General features: G+C 45.3%; 1 protein-coding gene across 2 annotated transcripts; it reads left to right on the plus strand.

Moving 5' to 3' along the window:
- Window positions 1-1628: 1628 nt before the first annotated feature.
- Window positions 1629-19248, plus strand: LOC115473449. 2 transcript variants are annotated; one of them, XM_030208408.1, is made up of 8 exons: window positions 1629-1764; window positions 6389-6466; window positions 6568-6600; window positions 10383-10466; window positions 10709-10806; window positions 11529-11692; window positions 14417-14544; window positions 18624-19248. In XM_030208408.1, the coding sequence occupies exons 1-7, from the start codon at window positions 1705-1707 to the stop codon at window positions 14512-14514; spliced, it is 615 nt and encodes a 204-aa protein (XP_030064268.1). In that variant the 5' UTR covers window positions 1629-1704; the 3' UTR covers window positions 14515-14544; window positions 18624-19248. The 2 variants fall into 2 exon arrangements, with proteins under 2 accessions (XP_030064268.1, XP_030064269.1); XM_030208409.1 differs by having other exon boundaries at window positions 14417-14505.
- The last annotated feature ends 390 nt before the right edge of the window (window positions 19249-19638 follow it).

Here is a 19638-nt window from a genome sequence, read left to right on the forward strand (position 1 = left end):
CCACAGCCATATGCAGAGATGCCAAGCTATCTAGCTCCAGGCTAGACTGTTTTGGGCAGTCCTGGATTTATAACCACCACATCCAGGTGCATTATGGGACTTCCAGCACTGATTGGCTTTGGATGTAAGTTCAAAACCAGGACCAAACAAAAATCTCCACCCTGGAACTGGGTAACTTGGCATCTCTAGAAGCTTTAATGCCCAAATAAAATCACAATGCCTGACTTGACCATGTTTTGCCTACAGGGCTGCTTCCCTCTAGAGAAGGGATGGCCGACCTTGGCCCTTGCCAGGTTGAGTTTTCAGGATTTTCCCCAATGAAAATGCATGAGCTGCATTCGCTACAGTGGAGGCAGGGCATGTAAATAGATGTGTATATTCATTGGGGAACTCCTGAAACCCCGACCGGATTGCAGCTCTCCAGAACTGAAGTTGGACAGCCCCCCTGCTCTAGTAACAAAACATGACCAAATACCCAGCAGTTGTGCAGGAAATTTCTCCTAACAGAGCCTAAAATCCACAGGCACTGGATTGATCTAATGCATAGTAGGCAATGTGTAAATCCTGAAAACCTGGGTAGGTGTGTTCTGCGAATCCCTTCTTCAGTACTAGCTAATCCAGGGCTTCTCAGACCTGTCCTGAGGACCCCACAGCCATATGCAGAGATGCCAAGCTATCTAGCTCCAGGCTAGACTGTTTTGGGCAGTCCTGGATTTATAACCACCACATCCAGGTGCATTATGGGACTTCCAGCACTGATTGGCTTTGGGATGTAAGTTCAAAACCAGGACCAAACAAAAATCTCCACCCTGGAACTGGGTAACTTGGCATCTCTAGAAGCTTTAATGCCCAAATAAAATCACAATGCCTGACTTGACCATGTTTTGCCTACAGGGCTGCTTCCCTCTAGAGAAGGGATGGCCGACCTTGGCCCTTGCCAGGTTGAGTTTTCAGGATTTTCCCCAATGAAAATGCATGAGCTGCATTCGCTACAGTGGAGGCAGGGCATGTAAATAGATGTGTATATTCATTGGGGAACTCCTGAAACCCCGACCGGATTGCAGCTCTCCAGAACTGAAGTTGGACAGCCCCCCTGCTCTAGTAACAAAACATGACCAAATACCCAGCAGTTGTGCAGGAAATTTCTCCTAACAGAGCCTAAAATCCACAGGCACTGGAGTGATCTAATGCATAGTAGGCAATGTGGAAATCCTGAAAACCTGGGTAGGTGTGTGGCCCCTAAGACAGGTTCGGTGAGTCTTGTGGATCTGGTTAATCCCCAGATTTATGCATAGAAAAAAAAAACCCGCCTACATACACGTTTCCCTTTGCAAAGAGATGCAACTTCAGAAGTAACAAAAGCAAAGGACGAACACATTTTACTGCTAGAACGAAAGAAAAACTATATCATAAACGACTTTCGTTTTACGGTGCGTGCAGAGCATTTCTTTTTTTGTGTTTGCTAAGGTGGTAGGGACAGCTCTGGCCAGAAGACTGAAATGTTGAGTCCAGATCGTGCGAGCAGGAGCTTTGAGAAAGAGGAAGTAGATCGGGATGAAAGGGAGTGCCTCCCCCCTGCAGAGCCCACACCCGGTGTGTGACCTCCCCCCCCCCCGCGAAGGAGGAACCTTTCATCGCTGCCAGCCATCGTCTGGAGGTGCCACTGCTCTGCACACTGGCACCAAACCCCGGGGAGAATCCTCGATGGCTGGCACAGAAGATTTGTTGTTCGAGGGCTTCTTGAAAAAGAGAAAGGACAAAATGGTAAGTTCTATGTTTCTTGGTTGCAGGACACCGGGTCTTTCTTGGAGACTGAACACTCTTGGAAGCACATCTCACGGGGTAACCCTGAGCCCTTGAAGTGCACTTTGAAATGATTACTGCGATTTGGCAGCAATAATTCAGTAGCAGCTAAGAACAGATTTTCGCGGTTACTTAAATACTTGTGGAGTATTAGCTTCATTGGACGGAACCGATCGTGCTTGGCAAGGTGCACCTTTCGGGGTTTTTTTTCTAGGCAATGATACTGATCTATGAGATAAGGCTGCAAACTCTGGGAAAGGGGGGTTGACACATGGGACAGAGAGTCCGGGATACCTCTGTGCTGCTGCCTGGGTCAGGAGGATGGTAGGGAACTGGACCCTGTGCCCTTGGAGAGGCCGGAAATGCCTTGGGGAAAAATATACGCGGATAGATTGTGCCAGTTTGTGCGTTCAGCGAGTCACTCATTAAACCTGAGCGGCCATTTATTTCCGAGAAGATTAACAGAGCCAGTTCAAATAGTCTGGCTGGGGTAAGTTCTCCATCCTGTGGTGAAAGTTATCGTGCTTTAAAAGTAGGTAATGAACCAGCAGCTGTTTTTTAGTTCTTTCCTTATTTGTAACCCGCCCTTATCAAATGTAAATCTGTTAATTAAATGTTAGATGCCTGCTTTCTTTGTTCAGCGTCTTTGGGTCTGTTGGGAATAGAAACAAGCATCTCCGTGTTCCTTTGATTTTTAGCAGTGCATTTTCTTCTTGCTTCCTTTCAGTAGATGACGGCAGAAAAAGACCTGCACGGGCCATCCAGTCTGCCCAACAAGATAAACTCATATGTGCTACTTTTTGTGTATACCTTACCTTGATTTGTACCGGTCTTTTTCAGGGCACAGACCTTACAAGTCTGCCCAGCACTATCCCCGCCTCCCAACCACCAGCCCCGCCTCTCACCACCGGCTCTGCCACCCAATCTCGGCTGGGGCCCACCCATTTAGGGCTCAGGCTCACCAACAGTAGCTGGTGGGGATCCCAAGCTCGGCCAGCTGAAGACTTTCTCCTGATGGTAACGAAAACGCTACTCTCCACGATACTGGCATGTGCGCATGCTCAGTTTTCAGCGCATGCCTGCTACAGACTGCCAAGTTGGAAAGAAGCATTTTTCCGCCAGCTGGTGGTGGTTGGGAGGGGGGAGAACACTTGGTGCCCACCCACTTCTTGCCTAGGCCAACCCAAAGTCTGTTGTCTGGCTACGCCCCTGCTTCCTTTGGGCTTCCGTTCCAATCAAAACTGACTGCTTGGGGTCTACAGTGCCGTGAGGTTTTATTTGCATGCAGGGGCGTAGCCAGACACACAATTTTGGGTGGGCCTGGGCCCAAGATGGGTGGGCAGAAGAACCCCGCCCCATCCCACAAGTGATTTGGTTTCTCCTTCTCTCACCTGCATGCCATATGGTCTCTCAAACATCCCCCCTCTCCCCCATACCTTTTCAATAGCAGATTTCCACCAGCAGCGAGCAGAAACTAATACACACTGCTCATATTGACCACACAGCCTTCCCACTGATGCAACTTCCTGTTTCTGTATAGGCAGGAACATGTCAGAGGAAAGGCTGTGGAGCCGGTTTGAGAAGTATGTATCAGCAGTGACTACCCTAGGTCGGCTGCCACCTGGGGTGGATTGCCGATGCGCACCCCCCCCGGGTGCAGCATGACACCCCCCCCATGCAATGACACCCCCACCACAGCACACCCCCCCCCCCCCCCCGGGTGCATTCTTGGCTGCTGGGAGCAGCCGCGCGGCTCTCGGCTCCCTGCTCCCTTTGCCCTGGAACAGGAAGTAACCTGTTCCGGGGCAGAGGGAGCAGGGAAACAGCAGAGCCAACAGGCCTGCGGCTGCTCTCTGCACCCCTCTAGCGGCGTGAACCGGGGGCGGACCGCCCCCACCGCCCCGCCCTTGCTACGCCGCTGTGTATCAGTCACTGCTTGCTGCAGGCGAAGATCTGCCATTTACAAGATATGCAGGAGGGACAGTTGTTGGGAGTTTTCAGCTGGTGGGGCTTGGGAATCCCTTCCAGCCGCATCATAAATGTGCTGCTACTGGATGGGTCTGAGCCCAAAGTGGGTGGGCCTGGGCCCACCCTTGGCGACGCCACTGATTTGCAACTCCTGTTCTTTGTTCTTAACCCTTTCTTGCTTCTTGATCAAGTCACAGAACCCTACAAATCCAGTAGGACTAAGAAGAAGTTGATCTAAGGGGTCCCCCCCCCCAACACACATACACAGAGACATAATTAAGTTGAAGGATGTAATCAAAACATCAGGGCTCAAAAGAGGTAATTTAGCATAAAGGAATCCTGTGCAGAAGGAATGGATCCTCAGGAGCTTAGTCAAGATCGGGAGGCGGGGATAGTGCTGGGCAGACTTATACGGTCTGTGCCAGAGCCGGTGGTTGGGAGGTGGGGCTGGTGTTTGGGAGGCGGGGATAGTGCTGGGCTGACTTATACGGTCTGTGCCAGAGCCGGTGGTTGGGAGGCGGGGATAGTGCTGGACAGACTTCTACGGTCTGTGCCCTGAAGAGCACAGGTACAAATCAAAGTAGGGTATACACAAAAAGTAGCACATGTGAGTTATCTTGTTGGGCAGACTGGATGGACCGTGCAGGTCTTTTTCTGCCGTCATCTACTATGTTACTATGTAGTCAAGTTCCTAGACTCTAGAGGAAAAGTCCATTAAAAAATAATTTTGCTAGATAGATTTGGGAACGCCCTTTCTCATCTCTGGAGAAATAGATCTACCTTTTAGGTTCTGCGGGTACTTGTCACCTGGACTGGCTATTGTTGGAGTCAGGATACTGGGCTCAGTGGACCCTGATGGGGGACTGAGCACAGAGCAGAGCCATTAGGCAAGTAAAAACTGACAAAACAGAATAGAGTTTGCAGTGTAATTTCTAACCAAATCAATCAACTTTACCAGCATTTATTTGAATATCTAAGTGTTCTGATTTGAGATGAGGATATGCTATTATGCAAAGATGCCCAGGTAATCAGAAACGCGAGCACTAGAGGCCATTGGCGCAAGACTAGCGCCTGAGATAGCCTGCGCCCCAGGATTAGAGCCGACGAGCATGTGAAACAATGCGCTCGCTGGCTCTGATCACTAATTGCATGCAGGCGAGGGTCTCCCACATTCCTCTCTCATGATCACTGGGCAGCACACCAAACAAGGACGTTGATTCTGCTGCAAACCCTAGGGTTTGGAGGATTGGGGGAGACCAAGAGGTTTGGCAGGTCCAGGATTTTCTCCCGGTCCTGTCAAACCTAAGCCGATCCTGTCAAACCTAAGCATCCCCCCCCCCCCCCGAACACAAGGCCATCCCTTAAACACTAAAAAGACCTGGTGGTCCAGTGGGACTGCTAGTCCCCACCCCCAACACTAACAAGACCCTGGTGGTCTAGATGGACTTCTAGCCTTGTGCACCTGCACACCTCCCTGTGGCCTACCTTGAAGTTGAAGGAGGGAGGGACTAGCACTCCCTCCCTCCTCTGTGGGTGCTGCCTCAAAATGGCGGCACCCTGCCCGGTGCATTCTGGGATGTGCTGGGCGGGGCTTAACTTCCACATAAGGTACAATCCTCCTGTAGAAGTGCCCCTATGATCAGAGCTAATAGAATGCCTATTTGTGATCATAGGGGCCTTAATGTCCTGCGCTGTTCCGTTGCTAATTTTAGAGCGCTGTTTGGAACAGTGCAGGGATTCTGTGCATGTTCTAAATCTCAGTCAGACGGGGACTGTCAGCTCACAGAACAGACCCTACACTGGGGTCTAAATCAAAAGACCAAAACACTGAGCAAAAAGCAACTCGTGTACTGTCCAACTGACATCTGTGGTGGGTGCAGTGCCGCCGAGAGACTAGGCCGGGTCCGGGGCAGGACCGGGGCAAGGCCGCCCCACCGCTGCCACCCCCCGTCGCTCCCCCCGCCGCTGCAGTCTGCGGTCTCACCTGCCTGCCTCCACGGCTCCGGGCCCCCTGCATTCAAGGTGGCAGTCGCAGATCGCCTCTCTTCTGGCCTTCCCTCCCTGTGTCCCGCCCTCGTCTGATGTAACTTCTGGTTTCCGTGAGGGCGGGACACAGGGAGGGAAGACCCAAAGGGAGGCGATCTGTGACTGCAGCTTCGAATGCAGGGGGCCCGGAGCCGAGGAGGCAGGCAGGTGAGACCGGGAACTGCAGCGCCGGCAGCCTGAACCCGGCGCTGGGCCCCCCTTGGAGGCCCAGGGAATTTTGTCCCCCCTGCCCCCCCCTCTCGGCGGTCCTGGGTGGGTGGAGAGCAATCGTCAAACTGGGAAGGGTGAAAGGACATGTTTTATGAGCAACTTAATGTCAGTTTTCAGTTCATCAGTGGTGCTTCACCCAGATAACTGGAAGAGTTTGAGATGTGTTTCTTACCTAAGGTGAACCTTGTACAATGCTACGGTTGAATAATATGATTACTATAATGTTTATTTTTCCTAAAAGATAAAATAATCTAATGTACCAAAAATCAGACCATTGCTTCTCTGTATAGCGTAAAACTAATAATTGACCTTGCTGGAAATTCTTTTAATTACATTAATTCATTTACTTATTTGTTTATAGAGGTTTGCGTGGCCAAAATATTGGTTCAGGCTTCAAAACAAGACGTTATTTTTCTACACGGAGAAAAGCACAGATCCAGTAGGTTTATCTTTTATTTCTCTTATTTGCAATATCCTGGCCTAGGTTATGTTGCACAGTTTGTTGCAAGTGGTAACCGATCTCCTTTGCTTTCTTTTCAGTCTTATCTTCGGGGGCAATATTACATATATATGGTAAGGAATGGATCCTCAGAAGCTTAGCCGAGATTGGGAGGCGGGGCTGGTGGTTGGGAGGCGGGGCTAGTGCTGGGCAGACTTCTACTATGGTCTGTGCCCTGAAAATGACAGCTACAAATCAAGGTAAGGTATACACAAAAAGTAGCACATATGAGTTTATCTTGTTGGACCGTGCAGATCTTTTTCTGCCGTCATCTACTATGTTACTATGTAAGTGAGACACTACTGCAGTTGGGTAGTACACGACCGGGGAAAAACTGCTCCCAAACTGGTGAATCTCAGCAGAATCCTGTCAAAAATAGGATTATTCTCTTGACTAGGTCATGGGATGATGTCCTTAGGTTTGTTTATTTTATTTATTCATACTTGTATCCCACAATTATCCAAAAACGAGTTTCAGTTCAATGTGGTGTACATTTAACAGTTGTTAGAGATGACATTGATTCAATTACATTTACAAGGTTGTATGGTGCTGTGTTTTACAGTGGTTGGCAAGATAACTATTAGGTTGGCTTGTTGGCTGGTATTTCACCTTTACTTAATACACAACTACCTGAAGATGAAGACACTCTTACAGATACTACTGGTATTTCACCTTTACAGATAAAGGGGGAGATGTGGAAATCAATGCCAGCTAAGCATATTCTATAACAGTGGCGTAGCCACAGGTGGGCCTGGGTGGGCCGGGGGCTCAGGCCCATCCAACAGTAGCACATGGTAATGAAAATGCTGCTCTCCACAATACTGGCACCTTCGCATGCTCAGTTTTCAGCGCATGCCTGCTGCAGACTGGAGAGAAGCATTTTCCCACCAGCTGAGATATCTTTTTGATGCGGGGGTGGGGGAGAGAACATTTGGTGCCCACCCACTTCTTGCCTAGGCCCACCCAAAATCTGCTGTCTGGCAACGCCCCTGTTCTATAAGCGGTGCCTAGGTTTAGGCGCAGTATATAGAATACGCTTAGTTGAAATTTCAGTGCCTAAAACTATGCGCCTCCATTTACATCAACTAAAATATGGCGAAAATCCCAGCACGTAGATATAGGCGCATTGGGCCACATTCTATAACTATGTGTGTAAATTTCAGAATGCCGACAAAATGCCCAGAACTATGCCCCTTTTTGCCTGCGCGCATTAGAAGTTAGGCGCACTGCATTACAGAATGCGCTTAGTGAGTTGTGCACATAAATTATAATTATTGCCAATCAGTGCTCATTATTGCTTGTTAAGAGCTGTTATCAATGCTGATTAATACGTGCATTGTTACAGAATACGCTTGAATTTTGGTGCGGATCTCTAGGCGCAATATATAGAATCCGGGGGAAAGCGTCTTCAAACTTTACAGAATTCTGCAATTCTTTTGTTATGTAGGGCACGTTGTAATCATGTTTCTTCACTGTTTTGAAAACTGCATTGGTTGCCAATTATTTTCGAATCAGGTTAAAAGTTCTATCTCTTACGCTTAGGGCCCGTTATAATAATTCTCCTTCCATACACTCCTTCTCGAGCTTTAAGGTCTTTGGATTCACATAGATTAATTCTACGAGGCCCAAAACAGGCCCAATTTTGAATCTACGTGAAAGTCTGCATCTTATTATTTGGCTTCTCATTCATGATTGAGGTTGAAAGATCTCGCTGGTCTGGCTAATTGTTGTGGGTTGGTTGGTCTGCTGCATGGAGTTTGCTTTCCTGTCTTATGATAGGGTTCTCTTCTATGACTTTTTATGATGTCAATTATTTGTATACTGCTTTGATCCGCTAGTCAGAAAAGGCGGTTTTAGAAATATATAATAAACGTAACCATGGGGTATATATTCAGGTAGCAGCAGTCAGTGGGTTTTTGGCTGCCGGGATATTTAATACCAAGATATATCCGGGCACCAGCATTGAAAATCCATGAATGTACAGCTGGCTATCAATTATCTGGTTAAGGGGTCCTTTTACTAAGGTGCGCTGAAAAATGGCTTGCAGTAGTGTAGGCACGGGATTTGGGCCGAAAATGGACGTGCGGCAAAATCAAAATTGCCGTGCGTCTATTTTGGGTCTGAGACCTTTCCGCCAGCCATTGACCTAGCGGTAAAGACTCGCGTGGTAACTGGGCGGTAATGACCTACACGCGTCAAGTGCTACTTGGCATGTGTCCGAAAAAGAAATTATTTTCAGACGCACGTATCGGACGCGCACCAAAAATGAAATTACCGCAAGAGCCATGCAGTAGCCGTGCAGTAATTTCATTTTGGTGCGCGTTGGGTGCGCATAGACGCTTACATGGCTTAGCAAAAGGGCCTCTGAGTGTGATATTCATTATTTAACTGCATAAGTCAAACCAGATAAAGATAGAACTGTGTTTCATGTGGGACTGAGAGAATCAACCTGCTGTAATAAATTTGGAATATACTGCTTGGTAGGGTTGGCAGTTGGTCCCATTTATGGTCTGTTTATCGCTTGACCCCTATATAATAAATATAAAATGTATTGCATGGTAGGGTTGGCAGTCGGTCGTATTGATGTCTGTTTATTGTTTTACTCTTGTTGAAGCTTGATATTTGTCGTGTTTATATTGTGGATGTTTTAATGGTTGTGTCCCACATAGCTGTGGTTAGGTGATTTATAATCTGCAACTTTTTGTCTTATGCATTTTAGTTTAGATCAGGTACTGGAGCAGAACTGTCATCCCACGGGAGAGAGGTCAGAGTTCCTTCCATAGCACGAGAGGTTCTGTGGCTCCTGTAGATGTGCTCCCAGCATCCTCAGAAATGCTCGCACCAGCCTTCAGTTTGGCCAGGAACAGGGCCGTCGAGAGGGGGGGGGGGGGGGGACAAAATTTCCCGGGCCCGGGCCCAGCGCCGCAGTCCCCTCCACCTGCCCCCCTCTGTCCACCACCGGGCCGGGCCCCCCTGAATTCAAATCATAGCGCCTCACCTTGACCTCGCTCTGTGTGAAAGAAGCACAGCAGCAGCAGTCTGCAGATCGCCTCCCTTCGGGCCTTCCCTCCCTGGGTCCCGCCCTCGTCTGACGTAATTTGCGTGAGGGCGGGGCACAGGGAGGGAAGGCCCGAAGTGAGGCGATCTGCAGACTGCCGCTGCTGCACTTCTTTCACACAGAGCGAGGTCGAGGTGAGGCGCTATGATTTGAATTCAGGGGGGCCCGGCCCGGTAGTGGACGGAGGGGGGCGGGGATGACGACCTCGGGGGGGGGGGCAGGCCCGGGGGCACCCTTGCTCTGGGCCTGGCCCAGTCTCTCGGTGGCCCTGGCCAGGAAAGTGATAGTCAACATATAGCCTTCAATTTGCCATTTCAGCTAGAAGCTGAGTTGCAAAAGCTCTCATATTTAATTAGAAAATAACACTTAATTTTTCATGGTTCAAAAAACTCGACAAGTGTTTAAAAAAAAAAAAAAAAAATCACACAGGGATACACGTAAGAGCCACATACAGGCTCCCTGACCCTCAGATTGGTGGATCACAGAGTAGGAGGTGCTTTCTGACCTTCAGCTGTCAATCATTCTTGAAGTCTGTTGTACAGTAGGATCTTTACCCGAGTCTTTGAAGATGCCTGTGGTCTCCATTCAAACAAATATTGATGTATAGTTCTGGGAAGTTTTAGTGATTGTGTGGAGGCTGGAGAAACCAGATACATCTGAAGGAGGGAATCCAATGTTAATACTTAGAAGGGATTAGATCCTGCACATAATTGCATATAATAATGGGGGGAAAAAACGCCTCAGATTTCTGAAATCTCTTCTTGGTCTCTGTAAATTCCGAAAACCTCCTTTTTACAGGTGCAGTCGGTGCGTGAAATGAAAGCCACAGATAATGAATACACTTTTGAGATCACCATGAACAATGGGAAAAAGAAACTTCTGGTAGGAACGTTTCACCAAACTCCATTCATACCGGGAATTTACTGGGTTCAGGTTCTTCGTAAGGCAGAGTTTTCTTTATTTTAGTTTTTAACACACCCCCCACCCCCGAAGTATTCCTCCTCCCCACTGGTCTCTGGTGCCTCAGAAAGAAATGGAAGTGTTTCATGGTTTATTGACAGTAACTTCTGTTCTGGGAGACATCATTCATGGTTGAATCTTTTTTTTTTTTTTCATTTTGCCAGGCTGCAGAATCTGCCAAGCTGCGTGCTGTGTGGATTCAGTTTTTATGGAAATCAATGCAGCTTCCAGGGCCGGGGAGAAAAAACTCAGCCTGTACTTGGTAATCCTGTTCAGAAGGAATGGATCCTAAAGAGCTTAGACGAGATTGGGTGGCAAAGCCGGTGGCGGGAGACGGAGATGGTGCTGGGCAGACTTATATGGTCTGTGCCAGAGCCGGTGGTGGGAGGCGGGGCTGGTGGTTGGGAGGCGGGGATAGTGCTGGGCAGACTTATACGGTCTGTGCCCTGAAAATGGCAGATACAAATCAAAGTAAGGTATACACAAAAAGTAGCACATGTGAGTTTATCTTGTTGGGCAGACTGGATGGACCGTGCAGGTCTTTTTCTGCCGTCATCTACTATGTTACTATGTAAAAGATCCTTTAAAGCAGAGTTGATGTTTTAGCACCCTGTGTTCACTAATTGTGGTGACCTGGAACCTTTTGTCATCAATCCGGAACCATTTTGAACTACTTCCTTCTCTTCATTGGGAAAAAGGGAAAAGGTGGAACCCTCTTGCTGACCTCTAACCTGGTTCCTTTTTTTTTTTTTTTTTTTTTATTAAAGAAAATTACCACTATCCGTGGGTGTTCTTCTTACTCTGCACCATGCCTTGTTCTCCCTTACAAGAGCTAAAAGTGCTTCCCTAGTAAAATTTGGTGACTGATACTTGAACAGACGGAACTCAGGTCCTGGAGACAGTATCAGGCCGATAGTGAGCTTAGATTGGTCAGTTTACTTTTCTGAAGAATTTAAATTTGTAATGCTTTTATGACCCCTTCAGGCACGACATCCCCAGCTTACTGCAAACAGCTGAAGGTGGTGTCAGCCCTACAGAAAGACAACCAGATCTCAGAACATCTGAGGTGTCTGCAAACTGTGACCCTCATACATCTACCAATCATCTTTCACGCGAGACCAGGCAGATTGCAAACTTGAACACATCAGGTAAGGTGCCCACTGCCCTGATTTCATTTTCTTTAAATCAGAATTTGAACTTTTTACTGGTTAGGGTGCATTAAAGCTGCCCGATTTATCACCTTGCCTGTTCCATCCTGTCTTGGTCTTATTCTTAGTTTTCCTTTTTTTTTTTCCGCCCTGTTATATTTCTTATAAATGTTGATGGTTGCAGTCTTTATTCATACAGTAGTTCCACTGAACACGTATCCCTGTTAGGGGCGTAGCCAGACAACAGATTTTGGGTGGGCCTAGGCAGGGCCGGTCTTGGCAAGTGCAGGGCCCTATGCAGACCAATTTGGTGGGGCCCCATCGTAGCCCCGCCCCCACCCTAGCTCCACCCCATTGATAAGATTATTCCATTTTTAGAACATTTTTTTATTTATGAAATTTCAAATAAAGACAAATGAAGCTAAACTTGTACAAAAAACTGATTGAAATAATAAGCACAATGCTATCACGAAACCTCCCCTCCCCAGAAATTATTCAGTTCAAGTCCACTACAATTAGTAGTTCCAATTCTCATAACAAAGGAGAATAAAGGAAAAATATTAAGAAAAGATTCAGTACTATCAAATTCCCCTATTACTCTGTAACCCATATATGCAATAAAATGAAATGAAAAGATATACAATAAAATAAAGTGATAAGTAAAATATAATGTACAATATAAAAACATATAGACCACCAAGGTATTAAAATTGTTTTAAAATATATACCACAACTCTCTGACTCAAGAAGACTCCGACTCTGTCATCCATAATTGTCTGACAACACACAGAAAAAAAAAAGTTAAAAAAAAAAGTCACAATTAATACCTTATACACCAATATACCAGCCATACGGAAAATGCAGATTATCAACAATATGAAGCTAGCAAGGGATCATAATATCACAATTCTCATGTAGAGCCACAAAACACCCTTTTAGAGAGAGTGTGTCGTGTCATGATTTAGGCTCTACACCCTTTCCGATGTTTGGTGCCACCTTAGTAAGGCCAACACACAATCTCTCCACTGCAAAACACTATACACAAACTTGTGCAAAAATACACTCATAACCTTAACAAACCATAAACAGCACTAATTCCAAGGACAGAACGAGCTACAACCTTATGCGTGGCGTGGAAAGGCAACTGTAATTACACCTGGCTCTAAAACACCAGTGCACAACCTAGTGAAAAAAAACAAACAAAAAGGGATTCAAACTATACGCTAGCAGAATACTGCACCTTCCTTGATCACACCTGAAAAATACATGAAGGCAAAATACTGAAATGGAAAGTTACCTCAAGAAGTCAGACTCAGCATGCAGCAATACTACAAAAATTGAAACGTACATGAAAAATATCACAGATGCACATTTCCAAAAACTGACATATTCCAATTAATAAATCCTGAATAAAATAGTTTTTTCTACCTTTGTTGTCTGGTGACTTTGTTTTTCTGATCATGCTGGCTCAGTATCCGATAGTGCTGCTACCTGTCCTCTTAACTCCGTTTCCAGGGCTTCCTTTCCATTTATTTCTTTACTTTCCGCCTTTCTTCTTAATTTCTTGCCCTACATCCGTAAGTAAAAGCTGGGTCCTCCGCAGACTTGACTGTCCAGTGGATCCAGCTTCTGCCTATTTTCTATATCCATGTGCACTTTTTCTCCTCTCTTCCTTTTCCCTCACCTCATCTCCTTCCTCACTCTTCCCTCGCCTCCATCCATGTCCAGCATTTCTTCTCTCTCGTCCAGCGACCCTCCTGTCCCCCCTGCCATCCATCTATGTCCAGCAACCCCCCCTGTCCCCTCTGCCATCACCTATGTCCAGAGACCCCCTCCCCTCCATCCACCCATGTCCAGCGACCCTCCTGTGCCCCCTGCCCTCCCCTGCCATCCACCTATGTCCAGAAACCCCCTCCCCTGCCATCCACCCATGGTTCCCCGCCAGCAAAGGTAGGTGACTGCGATGGCAGGTGGGAGTGGAGGCGGTCGAGAGAGTCGGGGGGGGGGGGGGGGTCAAAGTTGTTGGTGGTGTCGGCAGACAGTAGAGTCAGTCACCACTGAATCCAGACATTTAGTGCCAGCTGCGGTCTAGATACTGATGCTGAATACCTAAATTTAATTCGGCTGCGGTGAATCAGCATAAAAAAAAAACGCTGCCCAGACTGGTTGAATATTGACCTGATGGTGGTTGATGAGAGCAGAAAAAAAAATCAAATTGGAACAGCCGGTCTACCCGGATATTTCTGTCCCAGCTGCCAGCCATAGTGCATGACCAGGCAGAAAGATACATTTATCTTCTTTCCCCACCCTCCTGCGAGGTCCCTTTTTAAGTTCACTCCCAATAACCCCCCTATACACCCCACTCACTAATTGCATCAAAATTTCCAACTAGTGCACAAATTTGTGTGGGCAACTTAAAGAATGAAGATTAATTAGATGCTAATTGGCTTTAATAATCAATTAGCTATAATTAGTATTAATTTGTGTCAATTGGCACTAATTGGCAGTTGTGTGTAACTGGCTTTAGTTAATGTTCTCTAAGTTGTGCTCAAATTCCAGAATGCACAACTCCTATGGCATAGAGGCATTACTTTTGTCTCTGTAATTTAGGTTTCCTGCTTTGGTGATCCCCCTTCTTAACATTACTGTTTTAAAAAAGTGTGAGAACTGCTTAGTGCCCTAGTGATGTTTATTGTTGATTTTCTTTTTCTGTTGGTGCCATAGGTGAAGAGGATCAGAATTGCAATGAAAAGGAGGATGACCTTTATGCCATTCCAAGGAAATATATTGCAGAAATGAAGACTCTGTCCCAAGTGAGTTGATGACAGATCAACGGGCTTCAAGGCGGTCAGGTGTGTTGCGTCATCTGTGCGCCGAACCGTTTTCAAAAGGCACGCGATGAGGGCTCACCCTATATAGGAGCTCAAATACTCTCAAGCTGACCTCCCTCAGGATACCTCCGATGAATATGCATGAGACAGATTTCCATGCAGTGGAATCAGTGTATAAAAATCCATCTCTTGCAGATTCAGTGTGGATATCCTGAAATCAGGTTGATGACACGAGAAAGACTGGCTTGGAGCATTTGAGCTGTTAGATTGCTGGGTGAATTAATTGTCCCAAATTACCTTGCAACCTTGTTTTTGGGCAGCAAAGGCGCTAAGGAGTGGAGGAGTGGCCTAGTGGTTAGGGTGGTGGACTTTGGTCCTGGGGAACTGAGGAACTGAGTTCGATTCCCGGCACAGGCAGCTCCTTGTGACTCTGGGCAAGTCACTTAACCCTCCATTGCCCCATGTAAGCCGCATTGAGCCTGCCATGAGTGGGATTTCTCTGCTTTCCAAAGGCCTTTCATATGTACCTGTTCAATTTTTCAACAATTTTCAATTTAGAATTGACCTTGAAAAATTCATTCGTACTTTGCAACTCAAGATTTTTTTCAATGATAAGGCTAGACATGATTCCTCTTCCCGAGTTAAAGATAAATCTCAATGGATCCCGCCCATCCCGATCGATCCTATAGTATCAGTGTTCAAACAGCTAGTTTTAAGAGATGTGGGTAGGTTACACAACACCAACAATAACAAATCACACCGTTTCCATGATAACCTGACCCGAGATGAACGTAAAGCCCTACAATCGTTGAGAAAAAACACTGACATTGTATTTAAACGGGCCGACAAAGGCGGGGCTACTGTAATTTTAGACAGATCTCAATATATAACTGAGATCCATTCACAATTAGCCGATACGACATCGTACGTTAAATTAGATCAGGATCCCACAAAACAGCTCCAAGAACACATACTGGCAATAACCACAAGGGCGGAGGAAGCAGGATTTCTAAACAAGAAGGAGTTCAATTATTTGAACAGGCGGTTTCCCATCGTTCCAGTTCTTTACACATTACCGAAAGTCCATAAAGACATAAGTAACCCCCCAGGAAGACCGATAATGTCTTCCCGTGGCTCACTGCTTGAACCCTTGTCCCAATATGTAGATACGTTCCTTCAAGACGTGGTGAAAAAAACTCCTACATACATTAAGGACACTACACATTTTCTCAATATATTGCAGGATATACAGTTACCAGATTCACACATTATTATGGCAACCTTTGACATAAAATCTCTATATACTATGATTCCTCAAAATGAATTGTTAGAAGTTATTGGTGAAACCTTAAACAATCGTCCCAGCCCACATCAAGTCCCCACTGATTTTTTGTGTAAACTGGCAGAAATAGCATTATGCAGTAATTTTTTCTGCTTTCAAAATGAGTTATACAAACAAAAATCTGGGGTGGCTATGGGAGCGACATTCGCTCCCACTCTAGCCAATCTTTTTATGGCTCAGTTTGAAGATAAATGGTTAGCTAGATCTCCTTACAATGACATGCTAGGGACATGGAAACGTTACATCGACGATATATTCATTGTGTGGTATGGTAGTATCGAACAATTACAGTCATTTCATAGTTGGCTGAATCAATGTCATGCCAGAATCCAATTTACCTTAACGTGGTCAGAATCCAAGATACATTTTCTTGATGTTGAGATTCTTCTTGCAGAGAAGCAATTCATTACCAATGTATTTGTTAAAAGCACTGACCGGAACACTTTTTTAGAATACAGTAGTTGCCATCCCAAAGCATTAAAACGAAGTCTTCCATTTTCTCAGTTTCTCCGCTTTAAGCGTATTTGTACTACAGATGCCGATTACAAGGTACATTCTGAATCTTTTGGTTCTAAGTTGTTGCAGAGAAATTATCCACACAAAACCATCAAGAGAGCCTACACCAGAGCCAAGTACAACAACAGAGAATTATTGCTTCAATCTCCACCACGGACACAACATGATGGACAAATTATGACTTTTGTGACAAGATACACTCCGGGTGGAGAGGCTACTGCTGCTATTATTCGCCGCCATTGGGACATCATTAAAGCACATCCAGTGTTCACAAATCATAACATCAGGATGGCATTTTCACGTTCCAAAAATCTGAAAGAAATTTTAAGTCCAGCGGTTTTACCTATGGTTCCCATTGACAACGTAGGCAACTTTGGACACTTTAAATGCATGAAACCTCGTTGCAAAACATGCCCCACAACCATTGAAGGGACAGATTTTGTCTGCAATGGCAGGAGTTATAAATTAAAGTGCAGAACTACATGCCGATCCACGGGCATTATTTACTACATCAAATGTCCATGTGACAAATATTATATTGGGAAATCAATGAGGTCACTACATGAGAGACTGATTGAACACCGTTCACGAATTACTGCACAAAATTTTGGAGCACCTATGGTACAACATTGGACATCGCAAAATCATACCATTGAAGACCTTAAATGTATGGTGATTGAACAAGTGATTCCCTCCACTAGAGGAGGCGATTTAAACAGAAAAATTTTACAGCGTGAAACCTTTTGGATTTTTACACTGGATACTATAGAACCAAGGGGCTTGAACACTTACACACAGTGGAGTTGTTTTTTCTAACAGAATATTCCCCTTTTGATATAAGAAGTGAGCTATTCAGTTCTTGTCTCTGGTTGTATGGTTTATAACAAACACGTACACTGGTATTGGAATATTTCCATATCAGTCCTAGAGTGATGAGTAGGCACCAAGTTTAACATATTTTTTTTCAATGTTTTTCAATTTTCTCCATTTCCTAATATATAGAAAAATCTTTTGATATGTTAAAACTTTTGCCACAAACAAATGGTTAATTAAGGAGTGCTTGCTCGAGACATACAAGATGAATATCAACAGTGGCAGTTTTCTATACTAGTCTTAGACAGGGCTTTTATTTAGTTAGAAGACTGTGTTAAGGACTTTTATTTTGAAGCTAGCTCCACAACCAGCTGGCATGGCTGAGCACTAACAAAAAGACGCCGTGGCCATTTTTGAGAGAGACAGAGTAATGCTGCAGTTGCACTTGAGACTGTTACTTGGTAAGCTAACAGCAATTTTATTTAGAATACAAGTAATTATACAACTAATATGCCTTTTAGAACTATTTTGTAAGTAACTTTGTGCTGCATCTTGTTTTTGGTTTTAGAACTGGTGACTCCCCCTTGAAAAAGTAGCCACGAAACGGGGACCTGTCGGGGTTTTAAGAGCACCAACTTGTTCAAGCTAAGTGCTGTATAAAATTAGATGATAGCATATTGATAAATAGAAATATATCTTCATATATAAGATTAGCAAAGGGTGGTGGAGGTTCAGTCAATGATTAGACAATACACACAGATAATACACCCAGTCAGTGGGTGAAAAATCAAATAACCTCTATCGTGTGTTACATATGAGACTACTCCACTCTCAATAAGCTGAAGAAGCAATACACTTGTATTCATGTGTGTTTAAATATTTTGTTATATTTTGATGCTCGACAGAGCATAGGCACAATTGTTTGTTTTGTCAATTACAATGAGTGGGAAAGCGCAGGGTACAAATGTAACAAAAATAAAATAGATACTATTGGAGATTCTACATGGAATGTTGCTATTCCACTAGCAACATTCCATGTAGAAGGCTGCGCAGGCTTCTGTTTCTGTGAGTCTGACGTCCTGCATGGCCACACGGCCACATTGGTGATCTGCAAGGGCCGACTTCTACATGGAATGTTGCTAGTGGAATAGCAACATTCCATGTAGAATCTCAAATAGTAGCAACAGTGGAGGAGTGGCCTAGTGGTTAGGGTGGTGGACTTTGGTCCTGAGGAACTGAGTTCGATTTCCCACTTCAGGCACAGGCAGCTCCTTGTGACTCTGGGCAAGTCACTTAACCCTCCATTGCCCCAGGTACAAATAGGTACCTGTATACAATATGTAAGCCGCATTGAGCCTGCCATGAGTGGGAAAGTGCGGGATACAAATGTAACAAAAATAAATTATTCTGATTTTTTTTTTGTTTCCAGAAATGCTGAAGAGAAGGACTTGGATGCTGTTTCTTTACCGTTTGAGGAAGTTTACATTGTGAGGGGACAGCGTGACCTGCAGTTGCTTCTCATATCAAATGACGATAACCTTGTGCATTACACACAGGAAAGTTTGGAGGGATGCTGCTCTCTCACTGAACATGTGCTGCTGTTTTGAAATATTCCTGGAGGCTTTATCCAAAGAGCGCTGAAGTCTCGGTAGAACCCCTGCAATCAGAAGGGATCCGTTCAGAAGTAAGCCCTGAATTCCTGAAGAGCTCAGCGTTCTGGGATGGCAGGGCAGGGGCACTTAGCCTGGAGTGATGCTCATATCCTATTTCACTCTGTGAGAAGTCGTCCTACCCTAAAGATGAACCCTGGTAATCTTTACATCTTCCCTTTAAAATGGGCAAGAGAGAGGGGGTCAAATTCTTGGGTGTACGTTTTAGCACAAACAATAGTTGGGTGTAAAATAAGAACATTGTTGACAACATAGTAGGCATTAAGGAAATTTGCTAGAAATGGCGAGAGCTACGACTATCACTTTTTGGACGACTGGTATGAAGAAAGGCTAAAGAGGTTAGGGCTCTTCAGCTTGGAAAAGAGACAGATGAGGGAAGATATGATTGAAGTCTACAAAATCTTGAGTGGTGTAGAATGAGTAGAAGTAAATCGATTTTTTTTTACTCGTTCCAAAAGTACCAAGACTAGGGAACACTTGAGAAGTTACATGGAACTACTTTAAAAACAAATAGGAAATATTTTTTCACTCAACAAATAGTTAAGCTCTGGAACTCTTTGCCGGAGGATGTGGTAACAGCGGTTAGCGTATCTGGGTTTTAAAAAGGTTTGGACAAATTCCTAGAGGAAAAGTCCATAGTCTGCTATTGAGACAGACATGGGAAGCAACCGCTTGCCCTGGGATTTGTAGTATGGAGTGTTGCTACTCTTTGAGATTCTGCATGGAATCTTGTCACTCTTTAGGATTCCAGAATCTTTCTATCCTTTGGGGTTC

This window comes from Microcaecilia unicolor, chromosome 6 (genome assembly GCF_901765095.1).
Source record: "Microcaecilia unicolor chromosome 6, aMicUni1.1, whole genome shotgun sequence".
NCBI classification, from domain to species: domain Eukaryota; kingdom Metazoa; phylum Chordata; class Amphibia; order Gymnophiona; family Siphonopidae; genus Microcaecilia; species Microcaecilia unicolor.

Coding starts and splice junctions, on each gene's coding strand:
- LOC115473449 (XM_030208408.1), top strand. CDS start 1,705: ATGGCTGGCACAGAAGATTTGTTGTTCGAGGGCTTCTTGAAAAAGAGA. Junction 10,467..10,708: donor ATGGGAAAAAGAAACTTCTG/GTAGGAACGTTT, acceptor TCATTTTGCCAG/GCTGCAGAATCTGCCAAGCT. Junction 10,807..11,528: donor AAAAACTCAGCCTGTACTTG/GTAATCCTGTTC, acceptor TGACCCCTTCAG/GCACGACATCCCCAGCTTAC.